This window comes from Peromyscus californicus, unplaced genomic scaffold, assembly GCF_007827085.1.
Source record: "Peromyscus californicus insignis strain IS unplaced genomic scaffold, ASM782708v3 Scaffold_6__1_contigs__length_162567912, whole genome shotgun sequence".
In the NCBI taxonomy this organism is placed as follows: Eukaryota; Metazoa; Chordata; class Mammalia; order Rodentia; family Cricetidae; genus Peromyscus; species Peromyscus californicus.
In genome coordinates this window covers 31,855,637-31,876,740 of record NW_026294584.1, presented here as the reverse complement: position 1 = coordinate 31,876,740, position 21,104 = coordinate 31,855,637, and the positions used below count along the sequence as shown (strand labels likewise).

At 37.6% G+C, this 21,104-nt stretch overlaps 1 protein-coding gene across 1 annotated transcript in view; it reads right to left on the bottom strand.

Annotated features, from left to right (window-relative positions):
- Cftr (CF transmembrane conductance regulator) overlaps positions 1 to 20,720 on the bottom strand; it is a 146,242-nt gene extending 125,522 nt beyond the window's left edge. Inside the window, exon 1 of the mRNA XM_052721308.1 lies at positions 20,456 to 20,720. Within this exon, the coding sequence (XP_052577268.1) occupies positions 20,456 to 20,508 (53 nt within the window). The 5' untranslated portion in view covers positions 20,509 to 20,720. The remainder of the gene's footprint in view (positions 1 to 20,455) is intronic.
- Positions 20,721 to 21,104: the final 384 nt, after the last annotated feature.

The following is a 21,104-nucleotide window of genomic DNA, read 5'->3' as shown; positions in this document are numbered from 1 at the left end:
AAGGCAGTACAAATAAGTCATTATTGTTTGCGAGAACCAGCCAATTCCTGAGAAAGAAGGCCCCTGTGGAGGGCCTGATTCTTGTGCATAGTGGTCTGTCTGTGTGCTGGGCTCTCCTGGAATCCAGAGTGACTACAGCCTTACAGCAATCACTGGAGAAATGCAAGAGCATCTTGGGAGTCTAGAAATGGGTGCTATGGAAGGGGACAGTAAGATTTCTCACTCTTGTCTTTGCGCATTAAAAGAGAACAAAACAACTTAGGTATCATTTTTTAGACAAATACCACTTGAGAGATATAAATACCGACATGCAAAGTTAAGACTCTGATTGAAAATTTTAAGACAAGGAAACAGATGCAAAATGTAGGCAGGGGCACCAGGCTTTTAGCCTGTTTATAGTGACCTGTGAGCCAAATGGGGAGTCAGGGTTCTTTAACAAGAACAATTTCTAAGTTTCTCCTAATAATTTGTCCATTATAATGGCTATTAAAACTTTGATTTTTCTCAAAACCTATCCTCCTAAAAGCCATATATTTAAAGTTGACATTTAGCTTAATCTAACAGAGACGCCTGGCATTTTCATCTACTACAACTTGATATGAAGATTATGTTTCAGATATTTTCAAAACCAAATCATCATTTACACAGAGAAATCATACTTTCACAGTACTTAGCATTACTTTTTATTAAACTAGTCAAGTGAATTTAAATACTAAAACAACCAGTTGTATGACATTTCTATCACAACTGACATGTTAGCCCACACTCATGACCTTTTCCTTTCTCATGACCTTTTCCTTTTTAGATAAAATAGTTCTTAAGAAATCAAGTGAAAGTTATCCAAACACTAGAGATTTACTTATCGCCCCCATAAATTTACCTGAGTCCAAAGTGTCTCCCATTGTCTATAGAGTCCTAACCAGCTAGAGCCATTGAAGGCAGCCAGACACAAAGAAGTCATCTGAATCAGTTGTGTAGCATAGCTCTGTCCTATCATTTGCTTTAGCTATTCTCTAAGTGGTTATGAGGAGGTAGAATTTAATGCTAAAAGTTAACTAACCTCTATAAAGTCTTTAAAAACTTTGAATGCCACAATTGTTTTATCAACTTCGATTCAAAGTTATTTTGTAGCCATATGTAGTTTTTCAAAGAATTTAGAAAAAAAACTAAAATAGAACCCCGTTAATAAAATTTCTATATAAAACAAGTAGACTTCAGGAAGTCAATCTAACTTTACCTGCACGAAATCAAGCCAGACAAACTCCCAGCATGAAGGCAGGAGTGGTTACGATGTCCTGTGCTTAGCTGAGATGCTATTGGCAACTGATGGCTGTCCACAAAAGGAGAGCCAGTTTGTTCAAGGACTCCAGAGCTGAGAGACCACACGTGCCACAGCACCTGGTCCTACATTCATGCACACACTGGCAGCACTAAGTGGACTGGGGGGCGGGGTTAAAAAACAAATGGCACATGAATTCGGGAGGTTTGCAGGTGACAGTGACAGAGGAGGAATTGGAGGAGAGGGCATGGGGCAGAATTGATCAAGACACGCTATACGCATATATTAAACTCTCAAACAAAAAATAGTGAAAATAAAAAATTCAATCTAAAATCACAGTAATGTTGTCAGGCTGATAGCCTCCGCTCTGATGGTTCCATGAAGAATTTGGCACTGAATTTGCTACATCTCCATTATACTGCTGACTATATAAGCACTGACCACTAGATCAGCATGATTGACTTTACGAACACTATGCATGACTGCTAATGCTTAGCCATTTCTGTGTTTGAGAGATAAACTATTCACAAAGCTCTCATTTTCAAAGGGATTATAGTTATTCTGTTTTAGATGGCTAAAATAGAATCTAATCAATGAACTTCAGAAGATGTGGACAGCTAGCTAATTACTTACTACTCAACAAAATGATCACAAATTCTAAAAAAAAAAAAAAAAAATCTTCTAAAGGCCTAAGGTTTATAAGAATTCTAGAAGTCTAATCGAAACCAGTTTGTAACTTTGTGGCAAAATGAACCCAAACTTTAAATAATAAATTAGGTCTATCTATTTCATGAGATACCTCTAAATATAAACCAGGGAGGAGATGGGGAGGGAGTGAATGGGGAAAAGAAAAAGGAAAGCTAGAGAAGAGGAGAGGGGAAGAGAGGTAGAAAGAGAAAGGGAGAAAAGGTTAGGGGAAGCAAGCTTTTCTCTGGAAAATGTGTGTGTGTGTGTGTGTGTGTGTGTGTGTGTGTGTGTGTGTGTGTGTATGAGTGTGTGCATGTGTGTGTGCGTGTGTGCGTGTGTGTGTGCGTGTGTGTGTGCGTGTGTGTGTGTGCGTGTGTGTGTGTGTGTGTGTGTGTGTGTGTGTGTGTGTGTGTGTATTTTCTTTTCAGTTGCCTTGCTTTTCTAATATTTAGCAGTGGACATATAACTTTAGGAACAGGAAATAATCCTTTATGTTACATAAGAGATTCTGTATGTCATCACAAATGCATTAACTAAATGCGTAACAATGATTAACTATAAACAAACTTTCTGGTGAAATAAATATGTTTTACCTCTAAGAATACGTAATACATATATCAATGTTAATTTTTCATGAAATTACTTATTCTTTCTTAAAATATTCATCTTGGCTAATACTTCCACTTGAATACAAAGCAATTCTTCCTGACTTCTACTACAAATCTAATACGAAGAAAATTTCAAAAGGTTTCTTTTTTTTTTTTTTTTTAAGAAGAGAGAACCCTAGGTTACAACTCTATCTCTGACATTTTCAAGCCTTGCAGACTTGCTAGATTTGGTTTAATTTTCATATCAACAGAGTTTATTATTGGGATTACAACAATAATAATATCTAAAGTTAGCAGAGTATTATAATAGCCTCAATCTTTTTAAAAATCATATAAATTATTTCATCTATTTATAACAGTCTTACATCTATATATCCATCATATAGATCTGAAACTGGATCTAAGAATGCTTAAGTAATTTGTTGATATGGAGTTAGAATTTAAAAATAGGTCTGTAATATCATAGCTTATTTTTTTGTCTAATTTGCCATCTTATAACTACTTTGAAAAAGTAGCACATACTTAGAAGATAACACCAGAAGCATAAGCAATAATAGCAAAAATGGATAGAATGAACATGAAAACTTAAGGCTTTAAAATATACCACAAGGAAAGTAGCAGATATTCTACATAATTAGGAAAAACTTTCTGCAAATCAAATTTATAATAAGGTATTTGTATATGACATATAAAATAATAATAAGCAAATAACCAAAATTTAAAATGGTCAAAAGAGCTGAATAAAAATTTATCCTAAGTAGAAATTATACAAATGGCCAGTAAGCACATGAAACATCTTCACAAAGTAGGAAAATATAATTCAAAACCACAGCTAGATTCCATTTTATACCTAGTAAAGGGGTATAATCATGACAATCGCAAAGGTATGGGAAATTGTAACACTTGTGTTCTGCTAGTGGGGACATAAAGTGGTATGTATATTTTGGAAAATAGCCTGTAAGATATTTAATCATTAAGCATAAAGCTACTGCAAGACTTAGCTCAATTTGCTTTCTTATACAACCTTGGATCACCTGTCCAGGGGCAGCATTGTCCACAGAGGACTTACTCCTCCCACATCAATCATTAATCAAAACAACAACAACAAAAATATGCCCCCACAAACTTGCTTATAAGCCAATCTGATGGAGGCATTTCCTCAACAGAGGTCTTCTCTTCCCAGATAACTCTATCTCACTTCAAGTAGACAAGGCACTGACCAGCATGTAAGGTATGAGAGAGCTGAGGAGTAATTATTAATGGTTGTGTAGTTTTTTTCTCATATAATGAAAATTGCAATTGCTACAATTTATTTTAATGATAGTTAACCAAACTGTGAATATGCTAAAAACTTCATTGTTTTGTATATTGTAAGTGGGTAAAATGTTTGGTATGTGAATTAGATCTCAATCAAGCTATAAGGAAGAAAGCAGCATGGAGATATCAGACACCAGTGTTGGTATTGAGGGTTTTCTAAATGTGATATGCTTCTACAACTGGTGAAAATTCTCAATAGTGATTTCAAACTCTGTTTCCAAATATGCAAATGTCTTGGTGGCTACTAAGAATGATATCAAAGTGTGTGGGTAGCTCATGGGAACATCTAAAGATTAGTGACATGCCACATGCATGGTATACATCATTTTTTTTCCTGTCTCACAAAGCAAGAAACTTAAATGTTAGAACTACTATGAATTGTGAGGGGGGAAAATGGTGTCATGTTATGGTACTGTAAAGAAACTAAGAAATGTCGGCACTGTAGTAAGAAGACACTTACAAAAGCCATGTGCTGTGGGATGGTCTGTATGTCAAATGTGTTGCTGATTGGTCAATAAATAAATCACTGATTGGTCAGTGGCCAGGCAGGAAGTATAGGCGGGACAAGAGGAGAATAGAGCTGGGAAGTGGAACGCTGAGGCAGAGAGACACTGCCAGCCGCCATGATGAGAAACAGCATGTAAAGATGCCGGTAAGCCACGAGCCATGTGGCAAGGTATAGATTAATGGAAATGGATTAATTTAAGCTATAAGAACAGTTAGCAAGAAGCCTGCCACGGCCATACAGTTTGTAACCAATATAAGTCTCTGTGTTTACTTGGTCGGGTCTGACGGCTGTGGGACTGGCGGGTGATAGAGATTTGTCCTGACTGTGGGCCAGGCAGGAAAACTCTAGCTACAGCCATGTCTAATTCATTCACATGACTTGCATTTCTAAACTTCAGAGGTAACAAGCAAGGCCACAAGAAAGAAAAGGAAAAAAGAAAGGAAAAGAAAAGGAAAGAAAATTTCCTGGCCATTTTAGGAGATAACAGAAGACACAAAGAGTGTAATTTACAGACGAGTGCTCATGTACCCTAGAAAAGCAGCCTCACAGTGCCTTTGTAAGAAGTCACAGAGAAAAACCACAAATATCACTGTAGCTTCACGGAAGGCAAGAACAATAGAACTGAATGCTTCATGAAGCTGCCTGCAGCCTGCAAGGGGTTCACTTTGAGGAGCCTGCCCAGCAAAGCCAAGTCAAACGATTGCCTTCTAATTTCTGAGTGATATTTCCATTGGCAATAAAAATATATTTGAAACAAAAAACAAACAAAATAAATAAAATAAGGAAGACAGGAAACAGATGGCCTTACAATTTTATAGCAGGAATGCTACAGGCATGCATGAAAGCTTACACATGGAAAGCTCTGTGCTATCTGGATATCCACATAGAGTGTTCACTCTTCTGGAGAAAAGAGGAGAAAATTCCTTTCAAGCAACCTCAGGGAAGAGCGAAGGGGGAAGAAGGGAACAAGCTCCCCCGTCCTATGACTAGGCAACTAAAAAAATAAACTGCACATGAGTGTCATACAAAGACATCTCCTATACGGTATACACATGCTATGGTGCTGGTCTTTGAAAAATAATTATTGTTAGTGAATCCACGAGAGTCTGTTAAAGGACATCAATGGATTTATTAAGATATAAAATGGGGGAGAAATACACTCAAGAATACAGAACAAAGTAAATAGCTGTCGTTGTCCTCCATTCTGCCCGGCCATCAGGTTTCCAACCACCTTAAGAGAAAGAGAGCGCTTGCCTCCTCCTCAGTTTTAAGCAGTCATATGCCCAGAAAAACCATGCCTCTATCAGGTCGGATACCCCAAGGTCATTAGCAGAGAGAATTCCCACAACAAATTATACAATTTATTTTGGTGTTTTCTCCCTTTCTCTAGAATTCTTTATTAGGGTTCTGTTGATTTTTCTTTTTCAGACACCATTACTAAGATCTAGAGTAAATACTTTTCTTTTATCAGGGAAATAAACATGTCCTTTACTGAGCCATGACTGTCATTCTGATAGAGGCTAAACATTTGGAATCAGAGTTACTTGATTCTCTAAGGTATATCCTCAAATGGATAAAGAACCTCTATCTTTTAGAGACAGAGGCTCTAGACAGATTCCTGTTACAGCCAGGCATCATGTGGTATGAGCCATGCCACGTAAAACATGAAGTACACTTTCTTTGTGACCTTCAATATCTAAATGATTTAATGACCCCTCATTATGTGTACAAAAAAGTCCTTTTTGTCCTATTAAATCCTTTGTGATTCATGTTTGCCATTCATTACCTCAAAATGACTCCTTCCAAATCAAAAATTTAAAAAGTACATTCCAGGGTCAGCAGATGGCTTAAGGAGGTAAAGAAAGGTACTTGCTGCCAAGTTTGATGACCTACGTTCACTAACCAGGAACTATATAGAAGGAGGGGGCTGACTCTTACAAGTTGTCCTCTGCCCGCCATGTATCACTGCACACACATACATTCTACCCCACAGTTTGTCTGAGAGTATTTTCTCATTTAATTATTTTGCTTGGTAGATAAAACGATACAGCAGAGGCTAGAGGCAACTACAAAATGTTTTATGATGAAGACAGTACAGGAGGAAGCCAGCCAAAACCCCAGCATGGACGGAGAAGGGCCTCAGGAAGTCTCACCTCTATCTGAGGAGTTACTGATAATGCACTGGAGAGTCAGTACTCAGGGATGCTATCCCTGAGACGCTACCCATGTTCTAGTAGATGGTCTCCCATGGACATATAGACATATACACATGCAAGATAGCACTGAATGGACTCTGTGGGTGGTAAATTTAAAACAAGTAAGAACACATGAAGTTGGGGCTGGGGTGAAAAGCAGTGGAAAAATACAGAATATGTGAGGGGGAAGGAGAGGAGAGGAGTTCAATCAAAGCACACTACATGTCGGTATGAATGTCAAATTCTTTAAAAAGAACCAGTGTTGCCCCAGGAAGACGAGGTTTGTGGAGTTTAAACTTCAGTTTGTGACAAACAGGGTCTCCATAGTTCTCTTTGCATCTAGTCGAATGGCTTAGCTTTTGAATTCCCCTCACTGTCTTAACATCCCTTCCCCTGAGTGTATGTTCTCTGCTCTCCAACACTGTTGAACCAAGTTCACCCAGGCTGAATCCTCAGAGCGACTGAAAGAACAGTGGCATTTGATTCGAGCTTTTCATCTCTGGATGTTTTTCCATCTCCCAACTAAATAAGGAATTTGGTTATTAATGATATTTTAACCCTTTTTACTTTCTATTATGATTACTTCACCTTCTTTTAAAAATACAACAACAAATTGCAAATTCCAACAAATTGAAGTAGAAGTTTATCATCTTTATGCCTTTTTTTCTTTTTCTTTTTCTTTTTCTTTTTCAAGTGATGGGAGGATGTAGCTAGGCACATTTTATTACTCGGAATTTAAGGTTCATATCCTGTTCCTGAGTTTGAGAGGCAAAGTATTTCTACTTGCATTGTCCAGAAACCTTGGTATCACCAAGAACAAACAATGCAGCTCCCCAGAGCCTCAGAGGAGGAGCATTAGAGGTTTCCATTTGCCCTCCCCCACCATGCATTCCTGGGGAAAGAGATGAGGCAGGGAATGGAGTCAACAGTCAGGTCAGTTCAGGATTTGCTGCGAAATAAAACTACTCCAAGGCCTTACTTTAAGTCTTCACTTAATATTTTTAATCTTTCTTTAAATATATTATTGCATATCAATACAAGCCAGCTAAGGTCTACTAAAAATTAAACTGCCAAATTTTTCAAGAATACAACACATTAAAAAAAAAAGGTGATGAATTCATTAATTGTTCCTAATAAGCAATTTAAGAGTTCAAATTAGCCACCTTGACAATCAGATAGTTAAAAGGGCATTTCCTAACACAAACTATGATAGGTCGGTGAAAATTGTTTTTATAAGTATTTAGAGTTTGCTTAGCTTTTTTTTTAAAAAAACTCAAAATGTCATGATCTCTTGCTTCCATTTAGGCTTTAAGAAAATGAACTTTAAAGGAAACATTGAGCCAGATTCTCTGGCTTTTGAACTCTGCAGGAGTTCAACTGGATGAAAACACTGATAATAAGGTGGCTCTTAATTTTTAAAAAGATTCTCCTATCACCATCAGTAGATAAGTTAATCTTGGATTCAGCTGAGTCACAATGAAGAAAAATAGCTTCCCTCAAACAAAGCCTGAATTCTATTTCTAAGAAGTTTTATGTACATTGATATCATTTCTTAAATATTATTCCCAGTGAGCCTCCCTCCAGTCTATGGTTAATGTCCTTCCTGTGTACACTATTCTACTCTCTAGCTCATCTGAGCCTCTATACAAACGGCCTAATCCTTTCTTTATCAATCCTGTGTCCCCAAACACAGTAAACTGTATGCCACAAGGGGAAACATCTTATAGAGCTACGTTTAAACTGCTGCATTTCCTGAACTGAGCACTGAATGTGGCACATGCCTCTCAGCCAATTTTTTAAATTGTTGAATTAATGTTAACACATTACATTATACTTTCTTTGCTAATTTATTTTGCTCATAAGGACAATATGGTGTATAATTTCTCTTCCTATCTCCATTGTCCTGTTCACTACATCAAACAAATTAAAAACTTGGTGAATTGATCTGTTAATAATTAATTCCACAAACGTAGTATTTTGTAGCATCCTGAGGACAATGATTGCAAGCAGATGTTACTTGCACATTTCTCCTGGTCAAGGCATTGGAAGAAAAAAACACTCAAAACATTCAAGTCTATAGGAATGCTATGCAAACATGAGGCATTTGTATTTGTTCAGAGATAATTCTTTAATAGCAAGTCTTTTTTTTATCACTTAATGGCCCACAATATTAAACTTTCCACCAAGATGATTTAATTCTGTTTAATAAAACTTTATGAAACATTTTTCATTATCAAAACTTTCTTTCTAATATTTGGTCTTCATTAAATTTTTAGTACAGATGTACTAAAACTTCATAAACAACTCGCCTTGATAGTTCCCGTATCCTGCCTTATAGATGTCCTCTGCCCTGTCTCCATATTTTTTATGGATATATGTGTTTCCTTTCAAATATCTACATCCTAACCTCTGAGCCTCAAAACCTTTGGAGGAAAGACATTTAGCAAGCGCTAGCCAACAGGATGGTTTCTCTTACAAAGGAATGATTTTGGACACCCGTCTGAGACATAGGGAGAAATCTGCAAAGAAGGCTGAGATCAGGGCGATGCCTCTACAAATGTTAAAATGCTAAAGATGGACACCAGCATGCTGACAAAGCTAGGGGGAAGCAGGGAACAGACTCTCCCTCTCCTCCACAGAAACTGAGTTAGCTAACACCTTGATCTCAGACTTCCAGCTTTCAGAATCGTAGCAATAATCTTTGGTTATTAATAATCCATTTGGTTTACAGTACTTTGTGATGGCAGCCTCTGCAAACACACATGCTCCAAGCAGAAAGGAAATCCAATGTTATTTAAGATAAGCTTAAAATTTTAAATGTGGGTTGGAAGAATAGCTCAGTAGCTCAGAGCATTTGCTTAGCATGCTGCATGCAGCCCTGAGTTGAATCCCAGCAACACACACACAATAGAGGATGAAAATCAATGGCAAACAAAGGGTATAGACTGGGCAAAGGTGTTTGTGGAAGTGGGATCATAATTCAGTGAAGTATTGCATCTCCTTTATAGGAGAGGAGTGTTATATGTAGGAAGGAAAGAGCTACTTTCTTACACACTGGACAGAAACTGAAAAGTGTTAGTGCAACAACACTGCTGTAGCTAGTAAGAATGTTATCATTTATTTACTAAAGGCCCATTCTATATCTTGCATTATATCTTATCACTTAATACACAGAAAGTCTTCACTGGAGTGAAGGCTATGACAATTGATAAGGTGAAGGGAGGTTAGATGACATTAAACCAGAGCATTTAGGTTACGTCAGATTGGCCTCCCTAATGTAAACAGACTTCCCCTAATCTATTGAAGACAAAAAGACCAGCCTTATCTGGGTGTGGTGGCACACGCCTTTAATTGCAACACTCAGGAGGCAGAAGCAGGAAGATCTCTGTGAATTCAAGGACAGCCTGGACTACAGAGTGAGTTCCAGGACAATCAGAGCTATTACAGGCTGCATTTGAACTCAAACCTGAACATTGACTCTCGCAAGTCTCCACTCTGAAAACCAACCCTTCATTTTGAACTTGTCACTTTTCTTAGTCATGTGAGCTAATTCTTTATAATTAATCCTATATATTAAATATATTTACTATTGGTTCTGATTCTCAGGAGAACTCTAATTTACAGAGTAAGCACCCAAAGAGCATTGGATATTATTATATTCTTGGGCCAGGTGGAAATGAAAATGCCTCACTGTACCAATGAGAATAACTGAGTATCAAAAAGATTAAGTAAATTGCCTAAGATCACACTGTTAATAAGTCACAGAGTGAGGATTCCAGCTAAGCCTGATTCCAAAGTACATGTTTCTGCTACATATTGCTACCTAAGAACTGACAGAAAGGCTAGACATGAAGTAGACTGAGAGACTGTTCCTAAGAATACAGATAAGTGAAGAATGACTCAAAAATTACCAGGAACAATCAATACAAGAAAAATTAGGTGGCCACTCCACAGGGACCTCTCACCAGATTTTGATTTGAAATACACCAGATTTTGATTTGAAATGTCAATCTTTTAAAGTGATTTCATTAATTTTTTTTAAGTAGGAATAAAAAACTCACATATTCTCAAATGTGTTATATGCTAATATTAGTCCCTTCAACAGGAAAACGTCACTGGACATCTCTTTCCACATACTGAAACTTGTGATCATTCATTCTTGGTATCTCTGCCTTGTATAAGTGAGCATGTCCGACAGCACAGGTGAGCCAAGCTCAGTTAACAGCCTCGCCTGTTTGCATCACACCTGCTGCCACAAGGTCTCATGGCAGTGGGACAGAGAACTACAGGATTCCAAGGAAGTTATAAGTAACAAGCCACAGAGAGTATTATCACAGTTTTAAAACAAAGTGGCTTATGCACTTGAAGATGGCAATGATTAGAAGACTCACCGTCATTCCAACACTTGCATTCTCAAAAACAAACAAACAACAGTACATGACATAGTTTTTAGAAATTATCACTTTTAGTACCATAATTAAAGTTTTAGCTTAAGCCATTTTCATACTCAAGAAAAAAAATATTCTGAATCACTCTTGGCCTTTCATATCTATGAATAGGTTTACAGTGAAACTCTGCCTTCAGAACACCTTCACTTCTGGAGCAAGTGTATAATTTCAAGGTATGGCAAAGTGCTAAACTTGGGGGACTTATACTGCAATTACCTTGCCTGGTATGCCAGACAAGCATCCAAGTAAATATTACCTGTTTTTTTCAAAACTGGATCACAGAATACACTTTCTCAAGAAATACCAAGCAACCAATTAAAATTAAAAGTTAACCTTGTAAGGTGAAACTAATGCAAAAAAAAGTTTCTATGTTATAATTTATTCCTGTATCTGATGGCAAAAAAGTTTGAAAAAAATCAATTATAAGAGGCACTTCAATTTCAGAAATAGAACATTGTACAAAATACAGAAAAATGGAATCAAGAAAATAGTGCTTAAAATATTAATAACTATTTTCACCTCTATTTGGGAGTTTATATCTTTGTATTTATGGAAAAGTGATTCTTTCATTGTAATATATACATGTGTTAAATAGGAATTTCTTGAGAGACTTAATTTGAAAACAATATTCACTGATAAATGCACCTTTAAAAAGAACTGTGGATATTATTGTATGAAGAAAATCCAAGGTTTGTATACATAAAGTGACAAGTATCAAGTTGAAGAACTATTTATCAGTTGTCTCTACCCCTTTCTGCAACCTTAAGAAATAAATACATAAGAAAGAAGACCAATAGAAACACAGGCAACATGAATGATAAGGAAATAGTTCTCAGTAGTAATGGTGGAATTGATAGTCAAGAATGCTATGGTGTGGTAAGAACAGCATACTCAAATGACTGAACCTGATAAAATGGCTTAGAAAGTAAAGTAGGGTTAGGATGTGAAAACTCAACCAAAGGCCTTGCAATCACCTTTTTGTAATTGAGCTGTTACTATGTCACAGTGTTAGGCTACTGCCATGTTTTTTGGCCTACTGAATCTTCTGTTTTTTCAACTAAACATTTAGAGTAAAATATAAGGATATCATTATTTTGAGAATGTTCCATCCTGCCTCCTGGGGATGTTATAAAGACCTATACCAAGAAACGAGGTGAATAAGTGGTAGCTGGTGAGATGATTGGCTGCTCTTCTGGAGAACCTCATTTCAATTCCCAGCATCCTCACAATGTCACAACCATCTGTAACTCCAGTCCCATGTCTCACAGCTGTCTCTAACTCAAGTCCCAGGTGATCCAACACTGTCTTCTGGCTTCTACTGGTACAGCATGCACATGGTGCACAAACATACAATCTCTCATACACATAAAAATAATTATTTTTTTGTTAAAGCAGCAGACATGCTTCCTTGGCTTTTCCAAGAAGGCGCTAACTGATGCGTTGTTTAGTGTTATACATAACCAAGTGTATTAAAAAATCATATCAGAGACAAGAAAAAATTAAAAATCTATAAATAAACCAAATGGAATAATATGACTTATTGATTCCATTCCAGATGTGTGATATATTAATTAAAATTATGTCTGGATTTATAATAATTTAAGGATACATTCTGAATTCATAGTAGTTAGCTTGGTGACTGTTAAAGTGTAGCCTTCTAAAACCTTATGTGTTTTATATGTAGAATTAACTAAAACTGGTCAAAAATTCATTGAGATTATGTATGTAATCTCTTGAGTGTATATAATAAGGACTGAGAGACAGGCAAAACTACAGAATTCAAGAACTACCCATGAGAACAATTCAATTTGTGACAACTTGACCTATTTCTGTATCTCTGTTGTTAATTTAGACCAACAAAGACTTGTTGGGTTATCCAAGCCTGTGTTAAGATTGAACTGATCATTTTAGATGTTATTCAGCAAATGAATTGCCTGAGCATTTGTTAAAGTAGATCATAGAAGTTGTTCTTTCCCGTAAATTTGATTAACAGTACGTGTGGGATCTAAGAATCTTCATATTTAATACATTTTCCCATGTTATGTGTGTTGTATTCCACAGAGAAACTATATAGATATGTAGTATATATCATATAGAGCAAAGCTATAGAAATGGCTGTTAGTTATGAAGCAGGATGTTCTAATTTAAGAGCAGAAAAATCAGCTCAAGAGTTTCCTCGTCCTGTTGCAAGCTGGGCTGCCTGTCAGCACATGACTGACGCTAAGCAAGTCTCCATTGGATGTGGCATGCCTGCCAATGTGTCACTTCCCTAACAAGTCCGAGGTCCACTGGCCCTGTGTCTGATGTCACTCTGCAAAAGCAGTGGACGAAATGGTGATGAAGGAGAGCGAAACCGAGAGGGACTCTTTCTGACCCCTTTTGTGGCAGCAAAACATTTGGGTCTCCAAATTCCACACTTCAGGGCATTCATAGCCAGAGTCAAGGATTAAACACACTATATATTTCTAAATGAAATAACTTTATGTGAACAATGTGTGCGAAACTTATATTTCTTTAATTTTTCAAAACATCAAATAATTTTTGTTGTCAAAGAATTATATTGGTAGCTTTGGAATATTTTATTATATATCAAGTCCTTTACATAATCAATGAATGTTTTTGTGAATCAAAAATTAGTGTCTACTCTAACTGAACTAAGTAATATAATCATAAAATCTAAAAGTGAATGGGATGGCCTTTTTATTTCAAAGAAAAAAAGGTTGCATGATTAAAAATATTAGGATGAGGGCTGGAGAGATGGCTCAGAGGTTAAAAACACTGACTGCTCTTCCAGAGGTCCTGAGTTCAATTCCCAGCAACCACATGGTGGCTCACAACCATCTGTAATGAGATCTGGTGCCCTCTTCTGGACTGCTGTCATACATGCTGTATACATAATAAATAAATAAATCTTTAAAAAAAAAAGTTTGTGTTTTTAAAAATATATATATATTAGGATGAAATCTAAACAGAATAAACAGAATCTCTACATAGGTTCTAAGACTGTTAACTACTAGACACCTGGCAAGTTTGAGGCTCAATAGGAATGCTAAACAAATATGCAAACATATGCTTGCATGAGTAAATAATTAATGAATAATTAAAAGCCACATTTATATTTCAAGGTTATTATCCTCACCTTAAGGAGCTCATCTTATAGAAATTATCTGGTTAATCAAATTATTGCAAAGATCCTTTTCTCTGCTTTGGGATTGCTACCTCTGACCCTTAATTTCAACAATTCTATAAACTCTTAATATAGTGAATAAAATTTTAGGTCTCATTGTAGTTATGTATTTGATGGACTGAATTAAATTATGGAAATAGCTAATGTCTTACTCTATTACTGACTCTGATCCATGATGGTTTTTTAATCTAATTAATTCGCAGGAAATTTGCTGGTTTTCTGCACTCTTTTTCACAGTACAAATATACATATTTTTATATTTTTATGTGTGTATGTATGAGTGAGAGTGTGTGCGTGTGTGCTATGCTTTGATTTTTTTTATGTACAGAAAACAGTGACTACTAGACATTAGGTGAAATGGAGTAGCTAAGCAAAGATAAGTTTTTAGATGATAAATCTGCCTTTGAACTAAGTTATTTCTTTGTTAATAAGCATTTTTTCAGGGTTGGGGATGCAGCTGAGTAGTAGAGTACATGGGTCAGGGGTTCAGTCCCCAGTACTGCCAAATAAAATATTAGTTCTGCCTAATTATTACTTATTGAAAAAGAAGTACTGATAAGTCAAAGAATGTATTCAAATGACTGTCTAATGCCACCTTGCCATTTGCTTTTTCATTTGATAGACATGCAGGATTTGACCAAGCTTCCATCCTCACACCAGGCTTCTTCTCCAGTTGAATCATTTCATTTCGTAAGACCCATCACCCTACATGCTATCCTCCCAGTCTACCAATCTACCTCTTTCTTCTTCTCTCTCTCACCTTCTACCTCTAGTTAAGAAACGGGTCTATTTTACTTCCTGAACATCTTTCAAATCCATGCCTTTTTCTATTCCTTCTGCCACTCTTTTAAAAGTCATCACTTCTTTTACAAAACTGCAACAAGCTTGACACGGTCACATCCCTACCTGCATAAATCCTGTCCCTTCTCGCTGGCAGTATAATAAAGCACTAAGGACTTTACCAAGTCCCTGGCGATCTAGCCCCTTGATAGTTTCCAAACCTACCTCCTACATCTCTTTCACATGTTTTCAGGACAAACTCAAGACCTTCTCTGAAGCCCTGAAGGTCTCTTGCTTGGTCTTTCCATCATTCCTACCTACAGTCTGTTCTGTGTTTCATCTTTCTCTGAACTCATTCCCATTTTCTTTGTCTGGATAATACTTGTAGAATGACTTCCTCTGGGTGTGACTACAAGAATACATCTTCAGCAAAGTAGCCTGGCCAAGCATGAGTCTGGCTTAGGGGGTCTCTGCTGAAGGCTTCTACAGGCCTTAAGATGCTCAGTGTTAAGATATTTATTTGTTCATAAGGCAACACCTCTACCACCTTAATGCCTAGCACGGAATACAGCAGTGCTGAATAAATGAATTAAAGCATCCTTCAAAAATTGCTCTGAATCATGACCTACAAGGAAATATGAGATGTGGCTCTTTGCGGCAGATTATCTAACAATATCAAGATAATGTCTTCCTGGCTGAGAATCCTAACAATGCCAAAGACTGCAAAAATCTCCAAACCATCTCCTCACCCTAGATTAAAATCATCAAGTCATCTTCTAAAGGGTCAGCCATAAGCATCACAAGGACAATTCCAAGGAATACTTACTCTATGGAAAATAGGTCAACAGTTGTTTCCCCTGATCCATTTTATCAGAATGATTGTCACCATGTCAGAAATGCTAAACATCATCAATATATAATATACATGGATCTCTAGAATTGACCACAATGTACACAATTTCAATAAGAGATAGTTATTAAAACCATGTGATCTAGGAGTCCTGAAATGGTCTGAATACTACAACACAAAAACTACTTTACAATGTCAAATAGCCATTAATGCCAACAGATAGCTATTAATAAGCTACACAGAAAATTTGACAAGCCTCAGCACATGGACACAGTTGTAAAACCCACGTCTTTAAAAGCTCTGAAGGAATGTAAGCCACCTATTAGAAAAATAAACTTTTATAGGATTCTTGCTAAAAGCCCAAATTCTCTGATAATCAAGTCTATGAAAAGGCCACTTTGTAATGCTGATTTGACTCAGAAAAACAAACAAAACAAAACAAAAACAACCTGCATCCATTCCATTCTTAAGTGCTGAAGGGAAGCCACTAAAATAATGTTTCCCTCTGTGATAATGCTATTTATGAAATCACTCTGTCAGTGTCTCTAAACATTTAGACCTCTTTCATAGTTTACACCTCTTAAACTAATTGCGTTGCAGGGATTTGGCTCTGAGGAAACGCTCCACACAAGATGCATCAGGGAACAGAAGATCAAAATGGCCAAAATTGCTGCTGACTCACGGGTGTTTAAAAGTTTCAACAAATGATATCTAACTGCATGCTAACTGGTTAGCGCCCTTCCCTTATGGTTTACCAATCCTATACTTATCTATAGTGCTATCACACTGAAATGATAGGTTCTTGTGAAAGGACATTAGCGGTAATAATATACTTTATGGTGGTATTCATTCGTGGACCTCTTAAACAAGTTTCAACACTTAGGAATTGAATATTATCACAGTAAGCCCAACTTCCATAAAGAAAACCAACAGCCTTGATTTCCCCTGTGTATCAGCATTAAGTGTGCACTGAGGGGTATTTCATTGTTACATCAAACAACATGCTGATGAAGTTATTTTTAAAATAATAGCTTCCCCTGCTCTGGGTAGCAAGGGATTGAATATTAAAAGTGTATTGTGTAGTATGTGCTGTAAAACCGTGGAAGAAATTTTAATAATTGTGATATCAACTAAAATAAATTTAACTGTATCAAGATGTTTATTATAATACATACTATAAATGACAATTTTCATCATGTCATGTACAGGAGGTGCTCTTAGAACTGTGCATTAAGTCAAGCAAAACTGACATGAAACTAACATATATCCCAAGTTGAAAACTCTGAGCTGTGTAATATCAAAACATGATCGGCAAAGGGAGAAGAAACATAAGAGAGTCCCGAAGGACTGGTACAGAGCCAACATTTGTACATTGTCCAAACAGACGGTCCCCATTCTAGATGTGGCTTCATCTAACTCCTAATGGAGAAAAAGCCAAACGATAGCATGGAAACCTGGAGGGACAGCCACCGGATGGCCTCTATCAACTAACTAAAGAACACGTGGAATTCAGCTCTACCAGGTTTTCTAAGTACCATGACTATACCATCAGTACATCAAAATCGGCCTTTGGATTTGCACAGCCTAAGTCTTGCCCAACAGACAAACAAAAGATAATGTCTATTCATGGATCAGAAACAGAATGGATATATTGCTACCCAATTTTCTGAAAGTATTCATAGCTCAGTCAGTGAAGTGCTTCATAAGCATGAAGACCCGAGTTCAATCCCAAGCACCCACGTAAAAAGGTGGGCAAGGTGGCACATGCTTATAATCCCAGTGCTGGGAAGGCAGAGGCAGGAGGACCCTCAGGCTCCCTGGCAAGTATGTCTAACATAATTGGTGAAATTCAGGTCAATGAGAGACCTGTCTCAGAGGAGATGATGGGCTTTCTGAGGATGACACCTTATATTGCCCTCTGGCCTACACACACAAACACACAAACACACATACACATCATACACATGCACATACACACTAACAGGTACACATCAGGCATGATCTTTTTATTACAGTTATATGAAAATGTAAACTTCAAACATTTCTCCAAATCAAAGGTTTTTATAAATTATGCATCATAAATTCTATGCAAATATATCACCACTTGTTTAAAAACAATTTATTCCATAAATGTTATCATAACATCTTAGTTAATGTATGTGTTTTCCATGAAAGTCAAAAAATACTCAAAATTTTCATGGTTAAAATTGTCTTCTGTGTTAGGAAAGTTCTAATGTCTTCCAAATTTTTACTTGCTGCAAACTCTTGCAAAAATAAAAAGTACTGCTGGGCGGTGGTGGCGCACGCCTTTAATCCCAGCACTCAGGAGACAGAGGCAGGTGGATCTCTGTGAGTTCGAGGCCAGCCTGGGCTACAGAGTTGAGTTCCAGAAAAGGCTCCAAAGCCACACAGAGAAACCTTGTCTCGAAAAACCAAAAAAAAAAGTACCTACATTTTTATTAAACTTCTTTTGGTTTAAGTGACATAATCGAGATAATTAAAATGATACTTAACATTCATAACCCAGACCATAATAGTGGATAGATGTAATTCAGCTTTTTTTTAGTCTTTTATGACCCTAAAACTGATGGGACAGTACTCAGAAAGTCAAACTCCAAGACATTTAAGGAGATCTGAGCATATGGCTTTCCCCTAAATATCTAGTAAATCCATATTAGATCAGACTATCCCCTACATTAACTACTCAAACATATGATGCACATACACATCACATATACAGGTTGACAGTCACAAAATTATGCCCAACAGAAGTAAACTCATTGTCATACACAAACGAGGAGCATGGTACTGTAAAGAACACAGGAAAATAACCATAGCAGCTAGCATTTCCTCAGTAAGCCCAGGACATATTCCTCAACAGATTAACCCAGTATGTTATACACACATTGACAGTCTTCAAGTTTTCAAAGTCAAGTCACACAGAACACAGAGATGTGAAAGGACTTGTCGCCTAAGCAAGCCTAAGTCTGTGCAAAAGGAACCCAGAGCCCACTGTCCTTGACACTAGGCGGCACTGTCTAGTCCAGTGGACAAAAGGTTCCACCTTTGAAAGTACAGTCCAGAAGGAAGTTTCTAATCACTGACTGGTACTTTAGCTGAATGTCAGTTCCTATAAATAGTAGGAACTTAACTCTTAAAAATACACCTATTCTTAAAGCAAGTGATTATGAAATCGTTTGGAGAACAGAAATAAGTATGCTCTTAACAAATTTCACAGCCATTATAATATTTTTCCATTCCAAATCAACCTAAGAGCATTTGTAAAGCACTCTAAAATAAATTAGGTGGGTTATAAAATGGGGAGATTTTTGAAACACTGATAAATGAACAATCTAAGTTTCTTTCTTACTACTAAGTGGGAAAAGTACACAAGAGACATTCATTCTCCTGAAAACTTGACTTTTCAGACACACTGACATTTAGGTTCCTCAAAACGTTCTCATAAAAGTGTACAACTTATGACAATTAACACTCTGATGCTGTGAATAGTAGGCAAATAGATCAAGGCACTGTGAATACAAAAGGTAATTCCAAAGGGTAAAGACCTTCTCTCTCATCCACCGGGAGGAGCTCTCCCACAGAGGCTCTTGTACTCAGTTCTGAGCTCTAACCTGCAGCAAAGGGAAGAACATCAGGAAGACTGAAAGCTGAGCCTTGCCTCCTACCCACACCATGGGGCACATTTAGAATGTATGTGACACTTGGGATACTTTGGTTTGCTAATTCACTGTGGAGCTGTGAGTCAAGTGAGGTCCCCTGAGAGCGCTGTCCTTTTCATTCATTCACACTAGGGAACAGGGTAGAGGAAGCACTGCGGAGCATGTCAAATGCAAAGTGCCTAATTATTCTTGCCAAGGTCTTCCAATTTCGACTCTAATTTTAAAACCCCACTAGACTGAGGTTTTTGGCTCATACTGTGCAATGTCGGATAAGAGAACAATGTCCTGAGTGTCAATGGATATAATTTCAGTAGCTAGAACCCCAGCTTCATATTCCCATGGTAACTGCTTTTTTCAATGCATTGCTTTTAATATTTCTGCTTCTTAAAGATAAATATTTTAACTGACTTGTTCACATTCTTAAAAAGAATAATGTAACTGTGGTGAGCATGCTAGACTTACTCAATATTACAACAGCAAAAAGTACAATATACTTCCTCAACTTTAGTAATTCAGTCAACAAATGTTTTCTGAGCATCTACTACATACAGGCATGACACCCGCAGACAAGCTTCCTGGGGAGAAAACAATGAACCAATCTTAAGAATTTTTTATTAAGCAAATTTATTATTTACAACTTTTTCAGGAAAAAAAGCCTCAAGAAATCTATTGCTCTGCAATATATTTAGGTGTTTCAAGTCTGATTCTCAGTTGCAAGTAGATTTTGTTTTCTATCTAATCAGCTTCATTTTATTCTACAAAACCCACATTTTCTTTAAAACAATGAATGACAACACACCTTTAAAAACAAAACGAAAACAACAAAAATCTCTTCCTGTTTTCCCAAAGCCTGCCCATATTCATTCCCTTCTCTGGCATGGGCACACCTGCAAAGATCCGCTGGGCACCCTCTCACCTGAAAAAGAGTTTGGAGATAAAGCTGGCTTTCTCCAAAGGCGACTTCTGCATGATGTCTCCGTGGTGCACTGAGGTCTGTGTCCCGACAAGTAAAGGTTGGACTCGACCTCTGTATATCCAGGACACAATCGATCCTTTTGGCTCTTCCCTTTTTCTCGGACCTGCGGTGATGTCATTTGCTTCCAATTCCCCCCAACCAACTGGGCCCCACACACCTCCCCTTCCCTCTGCCTTCTTCGCCCGCCTCCACAGCCCAGGTTAAAAGCCAGCGCCGGCTAGCCCAGCCCCACAGTCGCTGCTCTCCACGCCCCGCGCCCGCCCCGTGCGCTCCTTCCTCCTGCGCGCCTTGCGCAGGCCGCCCGCGCCTCCTTTTCCCGGCTCTCACTCCGGGCGCCCTCCAGCGCCCCCCGCGCCCCTACCTTCCGGCAGCAGCAGCTGTGGCACCTCAGACATCAGGCCCAGGAACCCCCCGGCCAGTCTGTGGGACTTGCAAGTCTTCACAGGTGGGGCCAAAGAGCACACACTGACCCCCTTGGCTTCCGCAAGCCTTTCTACTCCGACTATTCCTTCTCTTTCTCCCTCTTCTTCTTTTCCTCCTTCAACTTTTTCTTTTTCTCCCTCTCCTCTGCCTTTTCTTTCTCCTCCTC